This window comes from Zalophus californianus, chromosome 12, assembly GCF_009762305.2.
Source record: "Zalophus californianus isolate mZalCal1 chromosome 12, mZalCal1.pri.v2, whole genome shotgun sequence".
In the NCBI taxonomy this organism is placed as follows: Eukaryota; Metazoa; Chordata; class Mammalia; order Carnivora; family Otariidae; genus Zalophus; species Zalophus californianus.
In genome coordinates, this window is record NC_045606.1 from 78038322 (window position 1) to 78059824 (window position 21503).

The following is a 21503-nucleotide window of genomic DNA, read 5'->3' on the forward strand; positions in this document are numbered from 1 at the left end:
GGCAGCCAGGCCTGCCGGGAGCGCCAGGCCGAGGGAGGGGCCGAGACGCACCCAGCGGGCTGGCAGGGGTGCGGGGACAGCGGTGGCGAGGCGGGGACCCCTGCGGCCCGCTTTCTCCAGCAACTCTCCCCGGATGTGGTCCCGCTGCTGTGGGATGGCTGCGCTGCGCTGCGAGTTTGTCTGGCAGCTTCTACTGAGCAGCTAATAGTATAACAACCCGGCTTTGATAAATCTGAACTAATTACCCCTCTTAATTAAAGTCTTTAGCAGTTGTTTCACTGTTTTGGCAAGAAAACAGGAGAGACTTGCAGTTAGAAAACACCAGAGCCCGAGCTCACAGCGGAGCTGCTGATTAACACTTGAAGCATTTCAAGGACCTGGCACCCGCCACACTTTGGTTTTCATCCATGTTTCCTCCTTGAATGGAAGTATATTCGTCTATAAACATATACACACACATAAAAACACGGAGGCTCTTTTTGCCAGCTGTGTACAAATCAGTATGTGCCTTCAGGATGCAAACAATAGATACCCTTCTAAATGGTATTGTCCTAAAGCATGTTTGGTGTGAATATTACACACCTCTCCTAGATATGTTGTTTCCATTTAACTGAGCGCTACAAACGTATCAGATGACCCCGGACAAAGACATGTTTCTGTTAGAAAACTCCACATCTGTCTCTGAACTTTGTCAAATTTCATTACTTTACCAAAGTTATAACTGTTTAGAGAGACTGTCGTTTGCTCTTGGTGAGTTTTTCAGATTAAACATTAGGTGATATTAACCCAGGGCTGGGCTTTTAAAGAATATGGAAGGATGAGGTTGTCAGAAGAGTGATCTCTAGCTGAATAATATGAACAGAGCCCTGAAGTTTGTTGATTAAATAAGCATGTTCCAAGTATTTATTTCCAACAGTCAATGAATCAATTTTCACGTGCAGGAATCAAAACCGAAATTCAAATTCATCCATAGTGAACCACCTTTCTCTAGGTGTATGTGTGTGTATGTGATCACGAATGTGGAACGTGCCTTTACAGGCACACACATCTATGCGTGTATATATAACATACACACAGTGTCTCGTTACCTCAGGGAAAGAGGAAATGATAATAATCGGCAGGCATCTTGAGATAGCAGAATAACACAATGGAAATATATACAATAATAAAATTAAAATGGTGCAGCATTCCCGGGTAGGATAATACAGATCTCAATAAATACAGCAGAATTTTGTTTTTTAAAAAAACAAAACAAACACCATCTCTCCACCCGAGATGAAGTCTTTCCAAATTAAAAAAAAAAAAATCAGAAACAAAACCCCAAATTTTCTCATAATTGTTAGTGCCTATATAGGATATAATACACAAAACCATTTAGCAGGTGCATGCAAGAGGCGAAAGGCTGGGAAATGCAGAGGCTTCTGATCAGCTCTAACACACGGGGCCCAATATGCCCTGGGGTCTGCAGACAAGCTTGGATCTGGAGGACCCAGCTCTCTTCCCCCGTTGCCTCAGTAGTGGGGACCCGAAAGGGGCTGGGAAGGGACTTTGGCCTTGATCACTGATGGGCCGGGTGGAGCCCAGGCTGCAGGGGCCCAGGGGGTGGCAGCGGGGGCGGCGGAGGCGGCAAGGTCGCAGGTGGCATCTGCTGAAGAGGGGGCGACGGGTCCATGCCGGGCTCCCCAGCAGACGTGCGGGCCAGCCCCAAACTGCTGTCGTGCAGCTTGCGGACGTGCTTCTTGAGGTCAAAGTTCCTGCAGAAGCCCTTGCCACACGTGGGACAGGTGAAGGGCTTCTTGTCGTTGTGAGTGTGCATGTGGAAGGTGAGGTTGTAAACCTGGTGGAAAGCCTTGTTGCAGATATTGCACTTGAACTGCTTCTCCCCACTGTGGGTCAACTTGTGGTTTTTGTAATTCCCTGAAACAGACAAATGACAGGGACGTGGATCTGAAAAGAGAGCTTGAAAAGAGAGGAGTGGACGATTGGAAAGCAAGTGGAAGAGCTGCGAGAGCTCGGAGAGCAAGTGCAGGACTGCGCTCAGTGCCTGCACTTCTCTCCCCAAGTTTACTTGTAAATACCAACAATGAGGCCGTTCCCTCCACACTTGAAAACACATTTATCAATCCAATTTTGTAAAACTAGAACAAGCAGTTAGGAAATACCCCCTCAGTATATAAACCATGTCTTTCTCTAATTCTTATCAGACGCGCTGGTAGGAGGTTGGAATGTCAACATATGTGCCAGTAACTAGCTGCACTTTAAAAAATCGTTTGTTTGTTTTTTTCTAAAATACCTGGAAAAGATTAGAACTTTCAGTAAGACTACCCTGAAAGGCAACACCTCCTGGGTTCTATACCTTTTTGATGAAATCCTTTGCCACAGAATTCACACACAAACGGTTTGTAGCCTGCGTGTATTCGGGTATGTGTGTTTAAAGTGGAACTTCTATTAAATGCTTTGCCACACTGGTTACATTTGTGAGGTTTTTCCTGCGAGAAAGGGAAGAAAAGTGGGAAGTTAGGGTATTTTGTTATTGAGGGGAGTCCTGCAAACTCAAAAACACAGTAATTCTGTCTCTTATGCTTTTAAGCAGAACAAAGGCAAAAACATGGCATTTCCCCCTGTCCAGCTAGCACATTTCAAACTTACGCTAAAGAGTAAGAGTTTAGCAGCTATTTTTCTACAAACCGTTTGGAAGTAAACCAGGTGAAATTGAGACAGACAAACACACACCTGGGTGTGAATGATCTTGTGCCTGCACAGGGTGCTGGCTTGCCGGAAGCCCTTTCCACACACTTTGCAAACGAAGGGTCTAGCTCCTGTGTGCACTGGCATGTGACGAGTTAAGTTATAGTGTGCGTTAAAGACCTTAAAGTTAAACACAGGGAGAACAGGTTAGCCCAACAAGCACTTTGAAATCAAGCCCAGTGCGGGGAGGGGGGTGGTAAGGAAATAACCTTATAGCAAATGCATACAAATAATAACAAAATAAAATGAAATTTTTAAAGTAGGGAAGGAAAGAGGGAGGAAGGAAGGAGTAAGGGAGGAAGGGAGGAAGGCAGGCAGGCAGGCAGGCAGGCAGGCAGGCTGGGTGGGTGGAAGGGAGGGAGACCTCCCTTCTACAGAGTACTTGCCTTTCCACACACTTCGCAAGTGAAAACCTTGGGCTTGGTATTAGGAGAGCCTCGGCTGAAGTCAGAGGTTTTGAATGCGATTTTTTCCGACAGAAGCTGGGCGCTTTCTTTCATATAATGCTGCAGTTGAGCCTGGGACAAGTCTTTGAAAGCTACTCCCGAGGGGTACTTCTCCACCGCCGGGACCACCAGTTTATTCCTTTCAGCTAAATATGTTTTTGGCTGAGGGTGCAGAGGGGAACTGAGGAAGTAGGAGGCCACTGGGTGGATGTTAACGCCGGCCGCCGGGTGGCATGGGCCGTCACCTCGATTCAGGTAGCACAGGGCTCCCATGGCGTGGAAGGAAGAATGGTTGACCACACGCGGCCTTACCAGCTTGTACTGCTGCAGCGGCAGCGCGTCTCGGGCCAGGTCGCCCTTGAGACTCAGCGCGCAGTTGAGCAGGTCGCTGCAGCTGAACGCGGGCGCCGCGGGCGCCGCCGCCGGTGCCGCCGGAGCCTCCAGACTCGCCTTCCGCGGCTCCGAGCCAGTCATTCCTGCCTTGGAGCTCGTGTCGTACGCCACAGGCACGAAAGGGATCATGCAGGGGATCGACGAGTTAAGATGCAGGGAGTGCTTGGGGTCCCCCTTGGGCACGGCTCCCTGAAGGAAGTGGGGGACGGGCAGGGCCTTGGGCTCGGGGGTGCGCGCCATGATTCGTTCGATGGAGAAAGCCAAGGGTTTGGAGGTGCTCATCATGTTGCCCCGGGCCGGAGCAGTAGCTAACATTTTGGCAGTCGCGTTGTGGCAGGTACTGTCCATGACTGAGTCGCCAGCGTCCGTCAGCCGGGGCCAGGCTGCGCCGTCGTCCTTGTTCCCTGCTTGTCACAGACCTGCGGAGAGGAGGACGGGCACCATCACCACCAGCAGCCTCCTCCTCCTCCTCCCCAGCATCACCAGCCGAACCTGCCTGCCCAGCCCAATGGACTCCTGCCAGCCCATCTCAGAGTTCTTGGCGCACCAATGACTCGAGGACAATCACTACTTATTTCTATCAATAGAAAGTGTTGTGTCAATAACGCAGCCAAGATCTCGCCAATCGTTAACTTCCAAGAGGAGAAGGTAAACTAGATAATTGCTCAATTCGCTTCCAACAGTCAACAGGAAAACTTTTTTTTTTTTCCTCTGCAGTCAGTGGCTACTTTTCATTGGCGAGTGAAGTTCCCCCGCCCAGAAGAGGCGGGGGCGCCCTTCGCAGAGCGGCACGCCCTCCCCTCTGCGCACAGTCTTTCGGGCGCACACCTCACCATCCTCCCCCCGCCCCTTCGCTTTTTCCTCTGTCTTTTTAATTCTCAATCTGCTTAACCAGGCTTTAAAGGCCAAGCAAATCTGAGATCAATTTTCTCGTTTAGCTCTAAGTGACATCATCTAAAATCATTGTGCAAGGGCTAAAAAAGGAAACAGAATCTAATTCAGGGGCAAACGCCAGGCCATATTTATGAAACGCCAGGCTCCAGAAAGCCACGGCCAGGAAGCCGACCGCAGCGAAATCCGAGCTTTCCCTGCACGGTTCCGCCGGGCAGACACTGGGCCTGGGTCAAAGCCGCGCCGCCTCCTCCGCAGCCCTCTTTCTAGGGCTCCTCTAGGGCGTGGGGCTCAGGACTCCCGCATCCCAGAGTCTCTGCGGCCCGAACCGAGTCTGGACCACTTGGAAGACGCCAGCAGGTAACTGGCCTCACAAAACGTCCCTGAGTATTAAAGGCCTTGGGAGGCTTGTTATGTGTGTGTGGTTTTGTAAATGCGATGTCGTGACATAAGCTTGGGAAAGACGCACTGCAGCCACAAAGTTGAGGAGTTGCAAGGAATAAGCGGGTGTCACACCAAAAGAAGCCTCGGCTACGGCCGGCCCCCACCCCTGATATACACAGACACACGCGCGCGCGCTTTTGTACCCCCACTGAGAGCCCGGGAAAAGTATTTCTTAAGTACCTGCTCTCAGAGCTCTGTCGGAGCATTTTAAATACTGAAAGTTGAGCTGAGAAGGGAAACAACTTAGGGATTCCACCCCCAACCCCCCACATCCGTACTGCTAGAGTCCGCGCTCCTCCTTACAGCAGCGCGGGACGCAGCCAGGCTGTGTGTGCACCGCGAGGCGGCAAGCGTCGGGACCTGCGGGCGCGCGAGCGCGCGGAGACCTAGCCCCTGCAACGCCCCCTTATGCAGGCGCCCCGAGATCTGGCGCCCCGGTCAAAACTCTCCGGGAGGAGTGGTAGAGCGTAAGGAGTGTTCCGGGAAGACTCGGTTGGCTGCTCCTCCGGCTGCGCGGGGTCTCGCCGCCAAGACTCGCGCGGCCCGGAGCGCGCCGAGGGCAGCCGCGCTCACGCTCCTCGTTGCTCCCCTTTGCAAGCCTGCGAACATGCAGAGCTTAGCTCCGGGACTAGCGGCTGCGCAGCTAGGAGCCGGCGGCCGGGAGCTCGAGCCAGGAAGTGGAGGAAGAGCGCAGAGGTGCCGCCTCAGAACCTGGCGGCCTGCACGCCCCGGTGAGTGGTCGCCCGCAGCAGCCCACGGTGCCATCTACCTGGTGAGTTACCCTCAGTGAGTGCGTGTAGAACAGGTGGTGACGGGTGCCAGACATCGGGTGGCTGTGGGTGTCTTCTCGCAAGAGCCCTGGAAAGGGGGGCTGCAGGCAAGCAGGCTAGAAGCCCTGGGATTGTTGAGCCCCTGAGGAACGCCACCCCAAAATGCGAAGTTGGGACCCCAAACGGAGGAAATTAACCTCACAATAATCCCTCCTCCCTACCCCATTGCTCAGCCCAGGCCACTCACACGGGCTGTTCGTGAGGGTCTGCCCCGCCCCCGCCGGGCGAGCGCAGAGGGGTGGAAACCGCCCAGAGCCTGGGCTGGGAAGGCTCCTTGATGCCCAGCGGCAAAGCAGGGCAACTGGTAGGGTGGTGAAGAAACTCAGTTGCTAAGGATGTGGGGGAGGAGGCGTGAGTCCTATTGGAAGTTGAAGGCAGCCAAAGGGCTAAATGGGGAGAAAGGTCTGGATGCGACCGGCCTTAACCAGTAGGCCAGGGAAGTGCCTCGTTTTGGGTCTTGGGGTGGCTTCGGGCTAGGCGAACAGATGCAGTGGTACTGCAGTGCCGACTGAGGCGCGCGTAGGGCACTAAAGCCGAGTCCAGGCGGACGCGCCACACCACACCAATTCGGAGCGGTTCTTGGCCCGGGCTCGGTCACCCAGGGTGCGCACACGCTGGCAATTCTCCTTCCTTTTGCTGTTGGGGCCTCAGAACCTGTCTCCTCTTCTTCCCTGCTCAGACAAAGAGCGCGGGGCTGCTTTGCTAGGGGAAAGGCGGGGTTGGGGCGGGGGGCCGTCCCACGACAGATGGGTCGTGGTTAAGACTTTAATTGCTGCCTTTTGGGGCAGGTCAGATTTCCTTTCCTACCTGCCACTTCCCAACATCGAAAAATCCCCCTCATGCTGCACTGCTCCAACACAGGGCCAGGTTTAAAGGAAAAAGCAAAGAAGCACGAAACGGCCTGGCTCTGGAAAGCTTTGGAGCGCCCAACTGACTTGTACAACTCACCCGCTTCCCGAGCGTTACCTGCCGTCTTGACTGAATGCCACCAGTTTGTTTTACGTTCGTCGCGTGTCCCTCCCTCTTCCCTTTTCCCCCTCCCCCACTCCCTCCTCAACGGCAAAAGAGCCTTGCTTTGACCTCAGTAAATTTCTCCTTCGGTGGACACTGAACTAAAAAGGAAAATTATTGGCTAAGGGGTATACGTGTTTTGTATAGTTAATATTTCAACTGTTTGCTTTTCACTGGTCTTTTCGGGATTTGCCTTTTGACAAGTGTTTGAAAGTATGGTGTCATCTGAGTAACACAGATATCTCAAAGTAGCAATTACGCCCTTCCTTTAAAACCATCAGACCTGAGCTTGCTAATCCTGAAGAGGTGCTTTTATAAATCAAGGTCTTGATATTACATTTGTTAGAGTATTTTCTATTCAAAACCTAACCTAAAACTGTTAATAAAAAATTAAGTAAGGATTACCTTAAACAGAATGCAAAATGTATTTAGGAAAGGCTTCCATCTTACTGTCAAATCTGTCCAGTACTTTGGGTTTTTTTTCCAAACACATTTGAAAGATAAACAAAACACCAAGAAAAGCAGAGCATATTTGGCAAATTTCGAAGCTTCTAAAACTGTCCAATACTTCAAAATTGTTTATTAAAAGAATGCAAGAAAACCTTGTTCATTTTGTTAATGGCAAAATAGAAACTACAATTGGATTTTCTTGGAGAATCTTATAATCCCCCTCTTTTTTGGTCAGAGCTGGCGATTTAAGTGTCCCTCCCGTCCCAGCCACAGAAAGGCAGTATTTATTTTCCCCACTTTAAATCCTTGTGGAAGGTGAGTATTAACTGTGTGGCTTATCCTGCATGAGATGTACTGAAGAGAGCAGAGCAGTCCTTGACATGAACAGACCAGATAAACTCTCAGTTAAGACCTTTGAGAAAATAAGAAAAAGTTCTACTCTAAAAAAGTTAAAGTTCTCATTTTTTGCCTATGGAATCTAATTTTTATTTCAGTGCTTCCTAAACTGTGTTCTTGATTGCTCAAGAAGTTGCATGATTTTCACAGGCTTTTTATTTATATCCCTATCACAAGCAAGTGCAGTTTTTGGTCAAAATTATTGCAATCTGATATAAAAGGCAATATAATGGAGCCTTCGATGACCAAATAATCCACAGTCTTTCATCTTATTCCTTAATAAGTCACAATATGTTGCATTTTAAAAAAATAAAAAATGGATTGAGAAATATTATAACTTATCTAACCTTCTGCCAAGTGCATTAATTCATCTCTGGTCATGTTTTTAGGATTTTCAGGTCTTTCCAACATCCACGACTCCTGCCTCTTCATCAAAAATAGCAGTCTGCTTTCCCTTTGCGTCTTATTAGCTGCGGTCAGCTAAATGGGGCAAGATTATTATTTTAACCACCTCCCCTCCCCAGGCACTCAGACCCATCCGCACTTCTTCCTGTTTAATAAATAGCAACCTACCTTCCTTCTAGAGGAGAAAAACATTCCTAAATTCTTCTGCAGTTTTGCTCAGTCTTTATCTCGGACTGGTCTTTTGTTATTTCTTATGGTGTGTGATGGAGGTGGGGTGTTGGAGTAGGCCCCAAACAGGAGGGTCTGCAAGGTTCAAGGAAAGAGTCTTGTTGAGTACGTCAGATTAGTTAATGAATACACAGTGAGAACTTTCTAGCACATCAACAAACACTTGGGCGACAAGTTCAGATTTAAGGCTACTAATGTGCTTTTAGTTTGGAAGCAGATATGGATTTTTTTTTGCTAATTTAGTAGAGCATGTGAAGGGTAGTATCACTGGTTAGTTGTTAACTCAGAGCCCTCTTTTCTTTTGGGGGAGGGGAGGTGGGCGAGTGGTTCGTTGTTTATCTTTAGACCTTTGTTGTTACTACTATTTCTTTTTTAGTAGGGCTTCGTTGCAACCTAGTGAAATTATTGTTCTCAGAACAGTATTTACATATGAAATCAGTTTGTAAAAGTAAATGAAGAGCCCCAAAGGTGAGAGCTGTTTATGAGCCGATAAAGATTACAGACAGGGATCACCTGCCCTGGGTTTGTTTCTGCCCCTGCACTAATGCTGGGATTTTTCTCACCCGTTCCCACAGGCCTGTGAGGTGCGTTCCCTACGGACTCGACTCAGGGCTGGACTTGATGGAAAAAGAAGTTTATAAACAAGCAACCCAATTTCTCCTACTTATTCGAGAAACTACCTAGAAGTCAAGCTACAAAAGCCAGACAAGTTTTGCCTGCAATTTACAGCGGTGTCGTTGAATCCTGGGAAATGAACAATTAGAAGAGGATGCCCCGAATATACTGTCTTGTTCTACACTGATAGCTGGTTATGCAATTGGCTGATTAGCGTTTTTGCGGCAGTCCCCAGATAATTTTTGTGGTCAAAATAAAAACTACCTTCAGTACAGCGCGATTCTTTCCTTGATACTACCCAAGAGGTTTAGAGCAGCTTTGATGTTATTTTCAAACTTTCTTCCTTATTTCCCACGAAAAATGTATAATAGAAATTCAAATATTACAGAGCAGAAAATGAGCTTAGAGAAATGGAGACGCAAAAGATGTAAATCAAAAAATCCTTGAGCGAAAAAAACTCTGAGAACCGTTTAACAATGTAGTTACCTCCCGGCCCCCGGCAGTCGGCGGCTCCCGGCCCGGAGCGCCCCGCGCCGACCCGCGGCTCCCGGCCGCGGGGGCCTCCATAACCGCGGCGACCTCGGCGTCCCCCGGCCCTGGCCTCGGACGGGAACTGCGTTCCCGCTGCGGGCGCCGGCGCGGAGGTGCCCCGCCTCACTCACGATTCGTTTCCCGGAGCAGAGCCATTTAATGGAAGCCCGAAGTGAGACGGAAAAGCTGACAACGCTCCCCGGCTGGACTCTCCACTTATTGGTCCTGGCTCAAGAGTCCCGAACAGTTAAAATGACGTTGGCGAGGCCGAGGGCGACCGGGCTCTGTGACACTGGCTTGGAGGGGCTAGGTATGGTGACTCGAGCCCCTTAGAGGGGACTGGGAGCTGGGGCGCTACTCCCGCAGCCCGCCGCCAGCCAGACCTCCGCGCCCGCCCCCCGCTCCCGGGCGCGGCCAGCACGCCCCCCCCCCCCGCCCGGTGCCCCGACTGCCTGCGCCGCCACGTCGCCACCCGCGTCCCTCTGACCTCCGGCCTCCACACCTTCGCCCCCCCGCGGGCCTTTGGGGCGCGATCGCGCTCCTCCCTCTCCCCGCCGCACCCCCGCGGATCCTGCGGCGGTTCCGTCCCTCCCCTCCCCACCCCCAAGGCTGGGAGAAGGGGGCAGTCACCAAAGAGTTTCGGGAGGGGGTGCCGGATCGGGTTTAAAGACCAAGTAACAGATGGCGGAGGACTCCCGTTTGAAAAGTTTTTGAACAGAACAGTCGCTAATAGACTTGCTTTGACGACTGAGTGTAACTGAAGGGCCATTTAATCTAGATGTCAAGAGAAAGAAAACAGGCCTGACGCTGTGGCACGCCCAAGAAGGAACTAGAGCATCTTTTAATAAGTTTTGCCTGTCATTTTCAGTTTCCCGGAAAACACTTTCATAAGCCGATTTTAAACGGGGTTGGGGGGGTCACCTCTGAGTTCTACTCCAAAAACCTTTCATTGTCCATTGTCATACATTTTTGTGCCTACTCCTGCCCCCGAGAATCCTCCCTTCGGAGCCGTTTGGCTTGTGCTTAGAATTACTGGGTATCTGCTGACGGTCCCGGGGAAAGCGAGAGAATTTTCTAACTAGATTCTTCTGTTGAAGGGTTTCCCCTTTGGGTCCCACCCTCCAATTTGTCCTTTCATTCCGGTTCCTGAGCTCTCCCTGCCAAGCTCTTCTTCCTTGCTAAAAGAGGAGGAAATGGGTTGGCTGTCCAACGAGCGCGATACCCCGCGGCCACCTCCAGCTGGCTTCCACAGTCCCTGAAAGAGGGAGGGAGACGCTCAGCCACTTGCCGTCCCCCTTCTCTTGGTGCGGGTGGACCCCCCTTTGCGATACAAACTACCCCTCCCCGCCAGGCCTCTCTCAGACCCGCTCCCACAGGCATTGTACGCATTTCGAGAGTTGAGATGTAAATGCCAAGAAGAGGCTTGATCCGTCTTTAAGGAATCTTACTAACTTTTACCATGTTAAATTATTGCTGTCTTGGTTTGAATTAATTTGGAAGTCATGTTTCTTTTTCTCTCCCCTCCGTGTCCTCTTTAAGTTCATTTCACTCTTTGGCTTTCACTGACGGCAGGTCTGCCCTCATAGTTTCCCGTTAGACCCAGAGAGGAAGAGGGTACGGGAGACGCTGCGGAGCGTTAAGCGCCCCGCCTCAGTGTTGACGCTGGTAAACAGGGAAGCAGCACTCCGCGGCCCGCGGTGACCTCGTGGGGCCGGCCGACTGATGTTACGAACGTGCCCGCCACTGAGGCCCCTGGGGCCTGCGTGGCAGCCCTGAGCCCCTGCCGGGCCGCGGGGTCGGCGGTGGGGAGAGGAGCTGGGTCTGGGTACAAAGCAGGGAGAAGAAGAAGGCTGTGCATCCTTCAATGACTGAATGGGGTCGGTTCCTGCTGCCTGTGGAGGGGAAGAAACCCCTCCTCTACCTAACCCTGTGATTCACAGCTTCTCATAAATTTACATAATACAAAGGCGTAGATGTAAACCTACAGGACAAAAATAATAATTCAACAGCACACATTCCATTTTCGCACCGTGGGCCTGGATATGTTCCCGGTGTTGGCACATTAGCTGATTTCCAAAGCTTTTTACTCACGATGGAGAATAACTGAACTTTCACACCACTATAGAAAGAAGAGGCAGAGAGGGAGAAAAAAAGGGAGAGAAAGAAATTGGCTTTAATGACGCTGATTTGGATTTCTTGGGAACGGCAAAAGAATTTAAAAAATTAAGAGCATATGCTGTGTTCAAAAGGCGGTAGGCTTGATAATAATTGGGGTTCCTTACCTTCCAAAGGATCTCTTCCCCTTTTATCTGGCAGATATTGTTTTGTTTGAAAAGCAAAATCATTACCCTTTACTCTTAATAGGACATTGCAATTTATTATTTCTCAAGATAAGCGAAGGCCACAACATTTCCTGGCAGAGTGACCCCAATGTCAGCCCGGCTCCAACTGGCCAATTCAAATGTAAGATGGAAAAGCGAAGCGTGGCAGCTACACAATACACGTGATTGCTGTCGTTGCCTTTTTAGGGTTAGTGTTTTTTCCTTTTTTTTTCCGGAGTGTGAACTTAGACATCCCTAGTAAATTCAAATTCTGGAGCTCTCCTTGAGGCATTTTCTTAGTGATTCCCTGTGGAACGCGGGGCAAGGGCAAATCCAGCTGCAAGATCTCTGGGACCCCAGCGTCCCCTTATTTTAGCCATGATGGCCGCGCAGGAGTGCTGGGGCCCTTTGGTCTTGCACTAGGCCCCAGCCAGTGAGTCTCGCGTCCAGCCCTGGGTGAGCGACTGGGTGCCCGTGGTAACTGGAAATCCGCAATGCGGAAGACCGTTTTCCCCTCCTCTGTCTTCTGCCTCTTACCGTTCTCCCAGCTTCCCTTTTCTCTGCAAAACCCCTATGCAAAACTGGCCATATTCTATAACTTGCAATCCAACCCCTCAGTAGTTTGGGGTTGTTATTTACATTGATTTCTAGAGCTTTTAATTAAATCTATAAGGGCAGGAATTTAAGCGGAGAAAACATCCACTTTTTCAAGTAGGCAGTGAATTCTGCCCCCACCTGCCCCCCAATTGCTGCCCCATAAAAGGTAAATTGTAATCCCCTTGGCTCCTCCAGGTCCCTTACTATCCTTTTAAAGCTGGATTCTTCAATTATCCATTGAAATGGAGAACAACCAACCTTTCCCCCTTTCTAAGAAAGTTCTTCATAAGTACTTTTACCACCAATTTGTCCAGACATTTCGAGGGCTGGAATAAAGGATGCCGCTTTCCTGCCTTGCTTTGGCCTCCTCAACCAGGGTGCCTTCGTCTGGGGAAGGCCACACAGCTAGTGGACTCCTTGTTAACCTGAACAGATGGTGGCAGTTCCCTTTGCCTTGAATTGTTTTTCTGTGAAATGGGACTAAATCAAAGCCCACTTCATTCTTGGGAGGCTTGGAGATTGAAAAGAGATTTTAAAATAAACTACTTTACATATGAAAAGCTATCTATCATCTTGTTAAAAAGTGAGGCTATAAACTTTTCCAAAATATTTTTCAGACAACTGTATTTAAAAAACAACCCTTCTGCTCAATGATTCAGTTTCTGGTTAAATACATGGACATGTTAAAATACACAGAAAGAATCACATTTGCTAAATTATTTTTCACAACTTTGAGGATTTTTCCTTATCATTGGGGGCCTGCTCTCCCACATTCAGTCCTGAGGTCCCCAGGGGACACTTTCTTCTGTAGAATGATGAATTAACCTTTCACAAAAGCTTTTCAAAAATCCCAGTTTGAGTAAAGCAGATTTCATCTCTTTAGAAGCAGTTAATGCAGTTCTAAAATTAATCAACTTTCTGATAGACTCTCCTACTTATATGAAAGAACACATCTAGCAATCACACAATGTAACAACATCAACAACAACAACAACAAAAACAACTGGGCGGTTTGAATGAATGACAATGAATGAAGTTCTTCAATAACTTTGAAGTGTGTTTTAAAAAATTATTACAGGGCGTTGGGGGTGGGGAGGATCTAACAAAGCTCTCTCTTGCCACAATCGGCCGCTACCCCAGCCATGTTCCACTTTCCACTTTCGGAAATACAGTCCTGTTGGGTTCTGACCTTTTCCTATGTAACGTCTTTTTAATGAAACTTTTTCTACCTCCCCATCAAAATCTTCTTCCAAAGTTAAATTAGTTTTGCCTCCTTGGCATTTTAGAGAAATGCCCTAAACAACAAATTTCAGCATTTAAATGTTTCTTTCTGCCAATCACACCCAAGAGAGGTGTTACTTGTTGGGTGTAGCAAGGAAGTAGTGTTAAAAGACAAACTAGAATTGATTTAAAGCAGAAAAGGAAATAATTTGACACACCACCTTTAATTTTTGCAAAGGTACACAGTGTGTGTAGGGGCTCCATAAACAAGGCTGTGTCAGAACCCAAGAAAGGATAACTACCCTGCCTGATGATTCCTGAATTCGAAATCAACTCTTTACTTCCTCTCTGACGTGAGAACCCCTGATCCTAGAGATGGAAAAAGATTTTAGACAATTTGAGAATATGTTTATTTGCTATATTTTAAAAGTCACCCACAAATAAGCACATAAATACAGTCACTCTTAATGTAAAGTTGCAAAGTACAGGGAGATTAAAGGCATCTGTGGTATTCCAGAGTGGTGTGTGTGGTGTGTGGTGTGTGTGTGTGTGTAAGATTCTTCCCTGGATCTGGAACCAGAAGCTGAAGGCAGGCTACCTTAAAGGAATGATGAAGATGGGAAACATCTCTCCAGTTAAAAAAGTAGCTCTAGTCCCAGCCCAAAGCAGGGCGAGGTGTCTTCGCCTTTCAGAAGCGATGAGTTTCTGCCTCCCCAAGGCCACCAAGTGCCTGGCCCCAGCACCACCAGGGCACGCGTCTTCCTTCTCACGGACACGCTGGGATGTGACCCTGGGGCATTCCCGGGGCCCGGGCTGGTCTCCAAGTTATTGGCGTTTTCCTGACAGCCTTCTAGGGCTGTCAGTTCAGCACTCCAGGCCAGGCCTCGGTGCTGACTGCCACCCTCACCGTCTGCCGTTTTTGCTCGGCTTGCGTGGCTGAGGCCAGCTTGGGGCATGCTGGCGGTTTGCTTTCCTCTGCTTCTCTTTTGGTTCCGCTGCGCATTCTCCGTGTGTGCGCATCTCTGGTCTGAGACGCAGGTCGCCAATCTAGGCCTCCTTAAACTTTGGAAAACATTAATGAACACCAATTTGTCCCTTAAATTCTCTTGAACTTAACCTACTGGCTACAGGCCGAGATCTGAGATTCCTTGACTATAGGTCTAGCATCTCTGGATCATACCTATCCGGTTTCAGAGGCCCTGACCAACATCATCCCCTTATGGCCCAAAGACACGTCTCCAGCTGCCTCCCCTCTTCCCAACCACTGCTCCAGGGGCTGCTCTCGGCAATGCCGGCCCTTTCAGCAGACCCAAGTAGGTTTGCCCCTCCCCGTTTGCTCCTCTCCTCCCACTTGGCCAGCCTTATATATAACCCCGGAACCGGACAATTCTAGCCAGTCCACTGACACGCCAGGGACCGGGGTGAAGATCCATTGAGCGGGCTGTGATCTAGAAGGATCCTGAAACCACCCCGGGGAGAATGGCCAGAGAGTGGTGGTGCACGTTGGCAGAGGCGGGCCTGCCACGATTTCTTTTCAATCCATTCCTCACGAAGAACTAGTTAGTACTGGCCACAACTTATTACATGCCTCTACTTCTTACAACCACCTTACTGATTAAGTGGCCGTTTTACAAAGAAGTCAAGTGACTTGCCCAAGGACACAGAGCTCAGGCACGGGCAAGAGGGGCAGCCGTTAGGAGGCAAATGCAGATTTTTCTGGCTCCAAGTCTTCCTGCTTACTACGATTTCCCAAGCTGTGACATATGCACCTGGTTCTGGGTATTTCTTTAAATCAGGGGTCTTCTTCATTTGGGAAACACATCGAATTCTCCTTCTCTCCCTTCCTCTTTTCTCAGTAGTATACTCTCACACTCCAGTGCCTATTCCCTTAAAACAATGGCATGTTGCACACGGACAAAGGGCACGATGACTGTCACTCATGACTTCGGGAACCCAGGCTCAGAGCGTTGTGCTCAGTCTGTATCCGCTTCTGTTCTTTTAAGTATCTTACTTCAGTGTCACAGAGAAGAGCAAATTAAGGCATCTCTGCACCCCACCTTTCAGCCAACGCTGTGGGGGGGAAGCCTCACCCTTGGATAGGGGTGTGGTGGGCAGCCGCCAGCCGCGCGCTTTGGGGACTGCGGCGTCCCAGCTCCCTTTCGCCTCCTCCGGCTGCCCAGGCCCGTGGGCTCCACTCTCCGCCGCAGAGTACCGCAGGCAACTGAGCCATCCGCTTTCCCCGAAAGTTCTTGCCCGGCCGGCGAGCAGAGCTTGAAAGGAAAAGGAGACCCGCATAGCACCGGGGCAGAGGGTGGGGATGAGGTAAGGGGACCCCATGTAAAGATAGGGTGAGCACTGCCTTTCAGAACTCCCACAAATCAGGCCTCCAAATTCCGCAACTAGTCCACGGGTTTTTCTTTTCTTTTTTTTTTTTTTTGGCCCGAGTGGGACGGGAGGAGGGCTTCCGGTGGGGGTGCGGGCGGGCGGTGGAGGCAGAGCGCGCAGGGGCCCACCCGCTCGCTCTCCTCCCGCGGCGCGTGAACGGCTCTCAGGAACATCGATCTATCACCTCCCTTTGGGGACCCGGACCGGGAAGTTTCCGTTTTCTGTTTGGGGAGTAAGACATAAAGGCGGCCGAGCTCTTGCTCAAATCTCCCGGCTCAGGTCTTTCTACGAAACGCGTGGCGGGAGGGGCTGGGAAGGCCGGCTCTGAGCTCCGGCTCGCGGGAATCCCGCGCACCGCCGGCCTGCGCCCCCGCGCCCGGGGTCGGTCCCGGGTCCCGGCGGGTTTTCGCAGCGGGGGAGGCGGGGTTGGGGGCACGCGCCTCCCGGACTGCAGACGGTCGCAGCGGGAGGGGCTCCATGAGCAGCGGTGGCAGGGTGACCTCCTTCCCACCAAGAGCACCTTCCAGGAGCTCACGTACCCTCTCACCCGAAGTCTTCGCGGGCGAAGGAGGGCGACGCCGGGCCAGGCTGGGCTCTGACCGTGGGGGGCGGGGTGGGAGCCCTGAGACACTGCACCGGCGTTTACTGCAAAAGTAGCAGGAAATCCTTTCTGCAGAGCGTGGGACAATGAACAAGAACTAAGGGGAATTCAAGTGGAAAAATCCGTGAATACAAGAACGACCCACAGCTGGAGCTGAGAAGTTTACGTTAAGCACTGCGTGGTTCTTTCCCTTTCCGGGAAAAGGCGTTATTATTATTTTTCTCCATGAGTTTGGAGAAACTTTCCTTTTAGACGTGTTATTTAACAGGCCCATTCCAGCTGGATATTAGACTGCATTAGGTATTTTCTCCTGCAACACTTCTTAAACTGCACAAAGAATGCACTTTTTGGCCCTTCCCCCAAACCATTCAGGAAGGTAGAGCTATTTGAGTTAAAAATGATTTTCACTTTAAAAGTTTTCTAAGATTTGTAAGGCTTTCGATTAAATCCCTTTTAATGAGATAATAGTTAAAAAATAACACCTGGCTTCCTTTAATAGATGCTTGGGCAGTCACCCTAACGGTCACAAACACTGATGAACAATTATTAAGTCATTTCAAGCAATTTGTAGTTATGTTGAAGAGAATTTCTGGGCAAAAACCCAAAAATGACTTTTCATTCTTTTTCAGTTACTTTATAAATTTCTCTTCATACACCTTTCTGGGGCTCAAAGGTTAGTTCACAGAGTCGTGGTAAACCCATGAGCATCTCCACTACCTGCCTTTGGCTCTGTCCTCCCTGTGGAAGCCACTGGAGGTTGGACTGAGGAGTGGAGCTTTTAGAAATCTCCGGGGTACAGAAGGGAAGCAGAGAACATTCAAGTCTGGAGAGAAACTACAGGAGGCTGACCAGGAAAAAGGGCCAGCAGGTGGGTGAAATAGCTCAGATCAGCATTAGGACCCTCCTGACCCCAAGTGCTTTCCCCCTGCACATCTGAATTGGATTAGCTAGGTATTTTCTTGAGTATCTATATATATATATGGCTGGGGGGGCGGGCATCGGTCAGTCATCATTCATACTTTAGGACAACATGGGCCAATTACTCAGAGATGAGCTGTATCAAAGACACAGACATTTAAGGGAATACAAGGTTGGGTGATTTCCAAGTATACAGCCATGTGAGCTTGCAGCAGCAAGCATGGGGACGGTACCACTGAGTTTAGGGTAGCATGACTGGACAGCTGGTGGCCCAAAGACAGGATGCTATTGGATGTGAGGGCGGAGAGAGGGGAAAGACCATTCCAGGACAAACTGCGTTCCCACAATACTGAGTTGGGAGAGTTAGTCTCTAATCCAGGAAAGGGGAAGAAATCTCCTTTCATGTTTATCTTGTATCACAGGAGGTCTTACCCCTAGGACCCAGATTTGAGCCGAAACCAGTATCGTATAACTAGATCAAATGGACTTTTGTGGGCTAGTCCAGCTACTGAGGCACCATTTATAACACCATAAGAGAATGAATTTGGAGGTCTAAGAAGTTGTTTCACTTCCAAAATTCCGGAACTAGAGTTTACACAAATTCAGGGATACCTCCAGTTATTTTGTGTTAACTTACCTAATTTAAAAATTACTTATGAATGTAGTAGCACAATATGCCAGGACATTTTAGGAAAAAAATGCAAAAATTAAAATTCATAAATTATAAAGTATATTACTATATTTCAAAATTATAGCAAGAAAATACTGTGGGGGAAGAAATAACTGTTAACTAATATGTCAACTGCTAGTTAAATCACTAGCACTCCTAGTATTACTTATTATTAGTTAACACTAATTGCTAATGTTAGTAATATGTAAGTATGTAGTCAGCATTACCTTTGCTATGGAAATATGCTGTCGTAATAACTTATTCTTTTAACAAGTGTGTGTGCCTATTAGGTGCAAAGCAGTGTTAATATCTTTTACTCATCTGATTGTAAACAAAACAAGAAACAAAAACACAGAGCCAAATTGTTGGGATGTTTGTAATACTGTATTTTTTACTGCATTTAATTTTTATAAGTCTAATAAATACAGAAGTGCTTTTGACCAAATAAGATTTTTATTGCCTGCAAGCTGTTACACTTAGAAGTAGGAGAATGCGGTATGTTGATGGCAGCGCATTTACCACCTTACACTTTAGGATTTTTTTTTTTTTTTTAACTTGAAAGATATGTTCAGAATAGAACCAGACACAAGCTGATGGAGGATCTAGTCTATATTTGGTTTGGCAGTCCTTTTAAGCCTGCAGATGAATTCAGACTACTAAGAACCAAGGTTAAAGTTTTTACACACATCACAACAATGGCAAATTAACTACGAAAAAAACCCAAAAATCCTGACACAGAAATGATAAACTATTAAATACACACCATTTTAACAAGGCTACAACGGAGCTGGCCCAGTGATCCGAAGTGGCTTCTTCTCACAATGTCTACTATGAGAAATGCAGATCTCATTTCACACAGAGGACACTACTTTGATGTAATTACAGAAGAAAAAGTCAAAGCTTCTAAAAAACCAAAAAATCATGTTCCAATCACAAAGCCAAAGCTCATTTTAGGTCAAGCTACACAAAAGAGGCTGGATATTAAAAACAAAAACCAAAAAAACTTGGCATTTTCCTCTTTTACTCTGCTTCCAGGTTGACTCTTTACAAAGTGGAGGGGAATACAAGCATTTTTATTGGGTCCAGACAATCAATGTAATTACAAAGACAGGTACAACATAAACAAGGGCAACACCCTCCTCCTTCCTACAGCACTGGCGGTTATCAGCCTTCTTCTTCATCACTGTCTTTCATGGTGATGCCCTGAAGTCCTCCTCCTTCTGAGACAGAGGCTGTAGCCTCCTCCACTGTTAACCGTCTGTGCAGAGTATCGTAGGTCTTACTGTTCAGTGTGCCTTCTAACACACCCTGCAGTCGGAAGTCCCTGTATGTTTTCTGGAGGAAGAAGAGAGAATCTGCTTAGATAACTTATGGATTGTATGCACGGATGTCAATATGGATGTATGTATCTATCCTCAGTTGGCATTTCAAAGATGATCTTGGACAATTCACTAATGGATTCCGATTCTAGCTGCCCGTGTTAATCAACTTGTTGGTGTATTCCTGGGGAGAAAATGAAATGAGACTTTGGCTACTGCTTTCCAAACTAGAATCACTCTGAATAGATCAAAATGTTGTGACAGATGACAAATGAGCGTTTCTCCAAAATATTCCTGATTGCACAGACTTTACTATTTGAATGACTTGTAGCAAATGATATGCACTGATGTACATTTTTAATATGAAGGAATTCTTGGTTTTTCAGTTCCTTTAGTACTGAAAAATACATTTTATAAAATGCATTAGCTTTTTGGGGGGAGATGTAGAGGGAGAGAATTACTATTATCAGTAAAAGAAATTTGCATTTTCTGTATTTCTGAATTATAACATTTATTATATGTACCATTGGGTAAAAATTCGTGTACACCTAAAAGTCTGTATGAATTCTGCCCTTTCCTTTTGAAATCCCCTTGGAATGTGCAGTGTCAAATTCTGGCATAAAGCTTCCATAGATGGGCTAATAAAACATGTATGTATATTTTCTGTGAAAAGTATATTATTTGATGTACTGTATATCAAAAATAGGGGCGCCTGGGTGGCTCAGTCGTTAAGCGTCTGCCTTCGGCTCAGGTCATGATCCCACATCGAGTCCCGCATCGAGTCCCGCATCGGGCTCCCTGCTCCGCGGGAAGCCTGCTTCTCCCTCTCCCACTCCCCCTGCTTGTGTTCCCTCTCTCACTGTGTCTCTCTCTGTCAAATAAATAAATAAAGATCTTTAAAAAGAAAATAGAACATCATGTTAGCGTTTATGTAGTGATTCCTAAGAACAGTGACAAGAGCAACAGAACACTGGGCTCTGTGGCACAGAAGATACATCACCTATAAAGCTTCCCTTATTTCACTTATTCCCTTAAGTGCAATTTTTCTCAGATATGATTTTTCTGTGGCCAATTACATTATTGATTTTTAAATGAAGATATCCCATTGCATGGAGGCACTTCTAAGGCTGTTTTTAATGCTATCTTTTAAGATTTTGTTTACTGTCCTAGGTTACATTTAGAATAGTAAGCATTCAGATGTCAATGGACTGGCCCTCAAGTATCAGTATCTATCAATGTGCCACTGTTTTGTCCTAAATGATTTCTAGTGGGCACTTTTTGTTGTTTGCTTTATACTTAATAGATGAAAAAAGTCAAATAAGAAGGAATGTTGTACTTTTTGGCCCAGTATTATAAGTCCAGTGGCTGAAAATTAACATTAAGGGATGCTTGATTTCCCTCAACATAATATATAGAAGAAAACTTTTAATATTCACACAGTTGAATTGAAGGTACTTATTCGTATGAGGTAGGAAATGCTGATGATGAATGGCATCTTAATCTCCTTGATAGACACAGCTGGCTTACTAACAGACTTTGGGGAAGGAGTAAATCCATTAAAAGATCGTGGGACCATTGGTATTTCACATTTTATCTTCCTGTCTTCTTTACGCTGACTTATGCCCCCAGTATCATTCCAAGTTTCAGAGGCGATATGCCAAAAGCAGTACGGAAGGTGAATATTTTTTTTTTCATTTGGATAATCACTTGTTATAAATTAAATTTATATTTGAAAAGTTCACCACCAAAGTCCACCAAAAGTAAACTGAACTGTGAGAAATATGGTACAGTATCGGACGTCAGTATCTTAACAGCAAATAAAAATTTGATTCAGAGACTTTTTTCTCTAAATGATCAAAACTATTTTTACTTATGTTTTAATATTTTAAGACACCTACACCCCACCATCCTCATATTCTTTTTTTTAAAGATTTTATTTATTTATTTGAGACAGAGAGAATGAGAGAATGAGAGAGAGAGACAGAGAGAGAGAGAGAGCGCGCGCGCACATGAGGGGGGAGGGGCAGAGGGAGAAGCAGACTCCCTGCGGAGCAGGGAGCCCGATGCGGGACTCGATCCCGGG

General features: G+C 47.7%; 2 protein-coding genes across 6 annotated transcripts in view; both read right to left on the minus strand.

Moving 5' to 3' along the window:
- Positions 1-884: 884 nt before the first annotated feature.
- On the minus strand, positions 885-10978 carry FEZF1 (FEZ family zinc finger 1). 5 transcript variants are annotated; one of them, XM_027574258.2, is made up of 6 exons: positions 10847-10978; positions 8183-8317; positions 3135-4006; positions 2734-2868; positions 2357-2489; positions 885-1917 (listed from the first exon to the last, which is right to left on the minus strand). In XM_027574258.2, the coding sequence occupies exons 3-6, from the start codon at positions 3933-3935 to the stop codon at positions 1559-1561; spliced, it is 1428 nt and encodes a 475-aa protein (XP_027430059.1). In that variant the 5' UTR covers positions 3936-4006; positions 8183-8317; positions 10847-10978; the 3' UTR covers positions 885-1558. The 5 variants fall into 5 exon arrangements, with proteins under 5 accessions (XP_027430059.1, XP_027430061.1, XP_027430060.1 ...); XM_027574260.2 differs by lacking the exon at positions 10847-10978 and adding an exon at positions 10507-10536; XM_027574259.2 differs by lacking the exon at positions 10847-10978 and adding an exon at positions 9876-10405.
- Positions 10979-18535: 7557 nt separating this feature from the next.
- The window catches only part of CADPS2 (calcium dependent secretion activator 2), a 509442-nt gene continuing 506474 nt past the window's right edge, over positions 18536-21503 (minus strand). The window contains 1 exon segment of the mRNA XM_027573409.2: positions 18536-19436. Within this exon segment, the coding sequence (XP_027429210.1) occupies positions 19266-19436 (171 nt within the window). The 3' untranslated portion in view covers positions 18536-19265.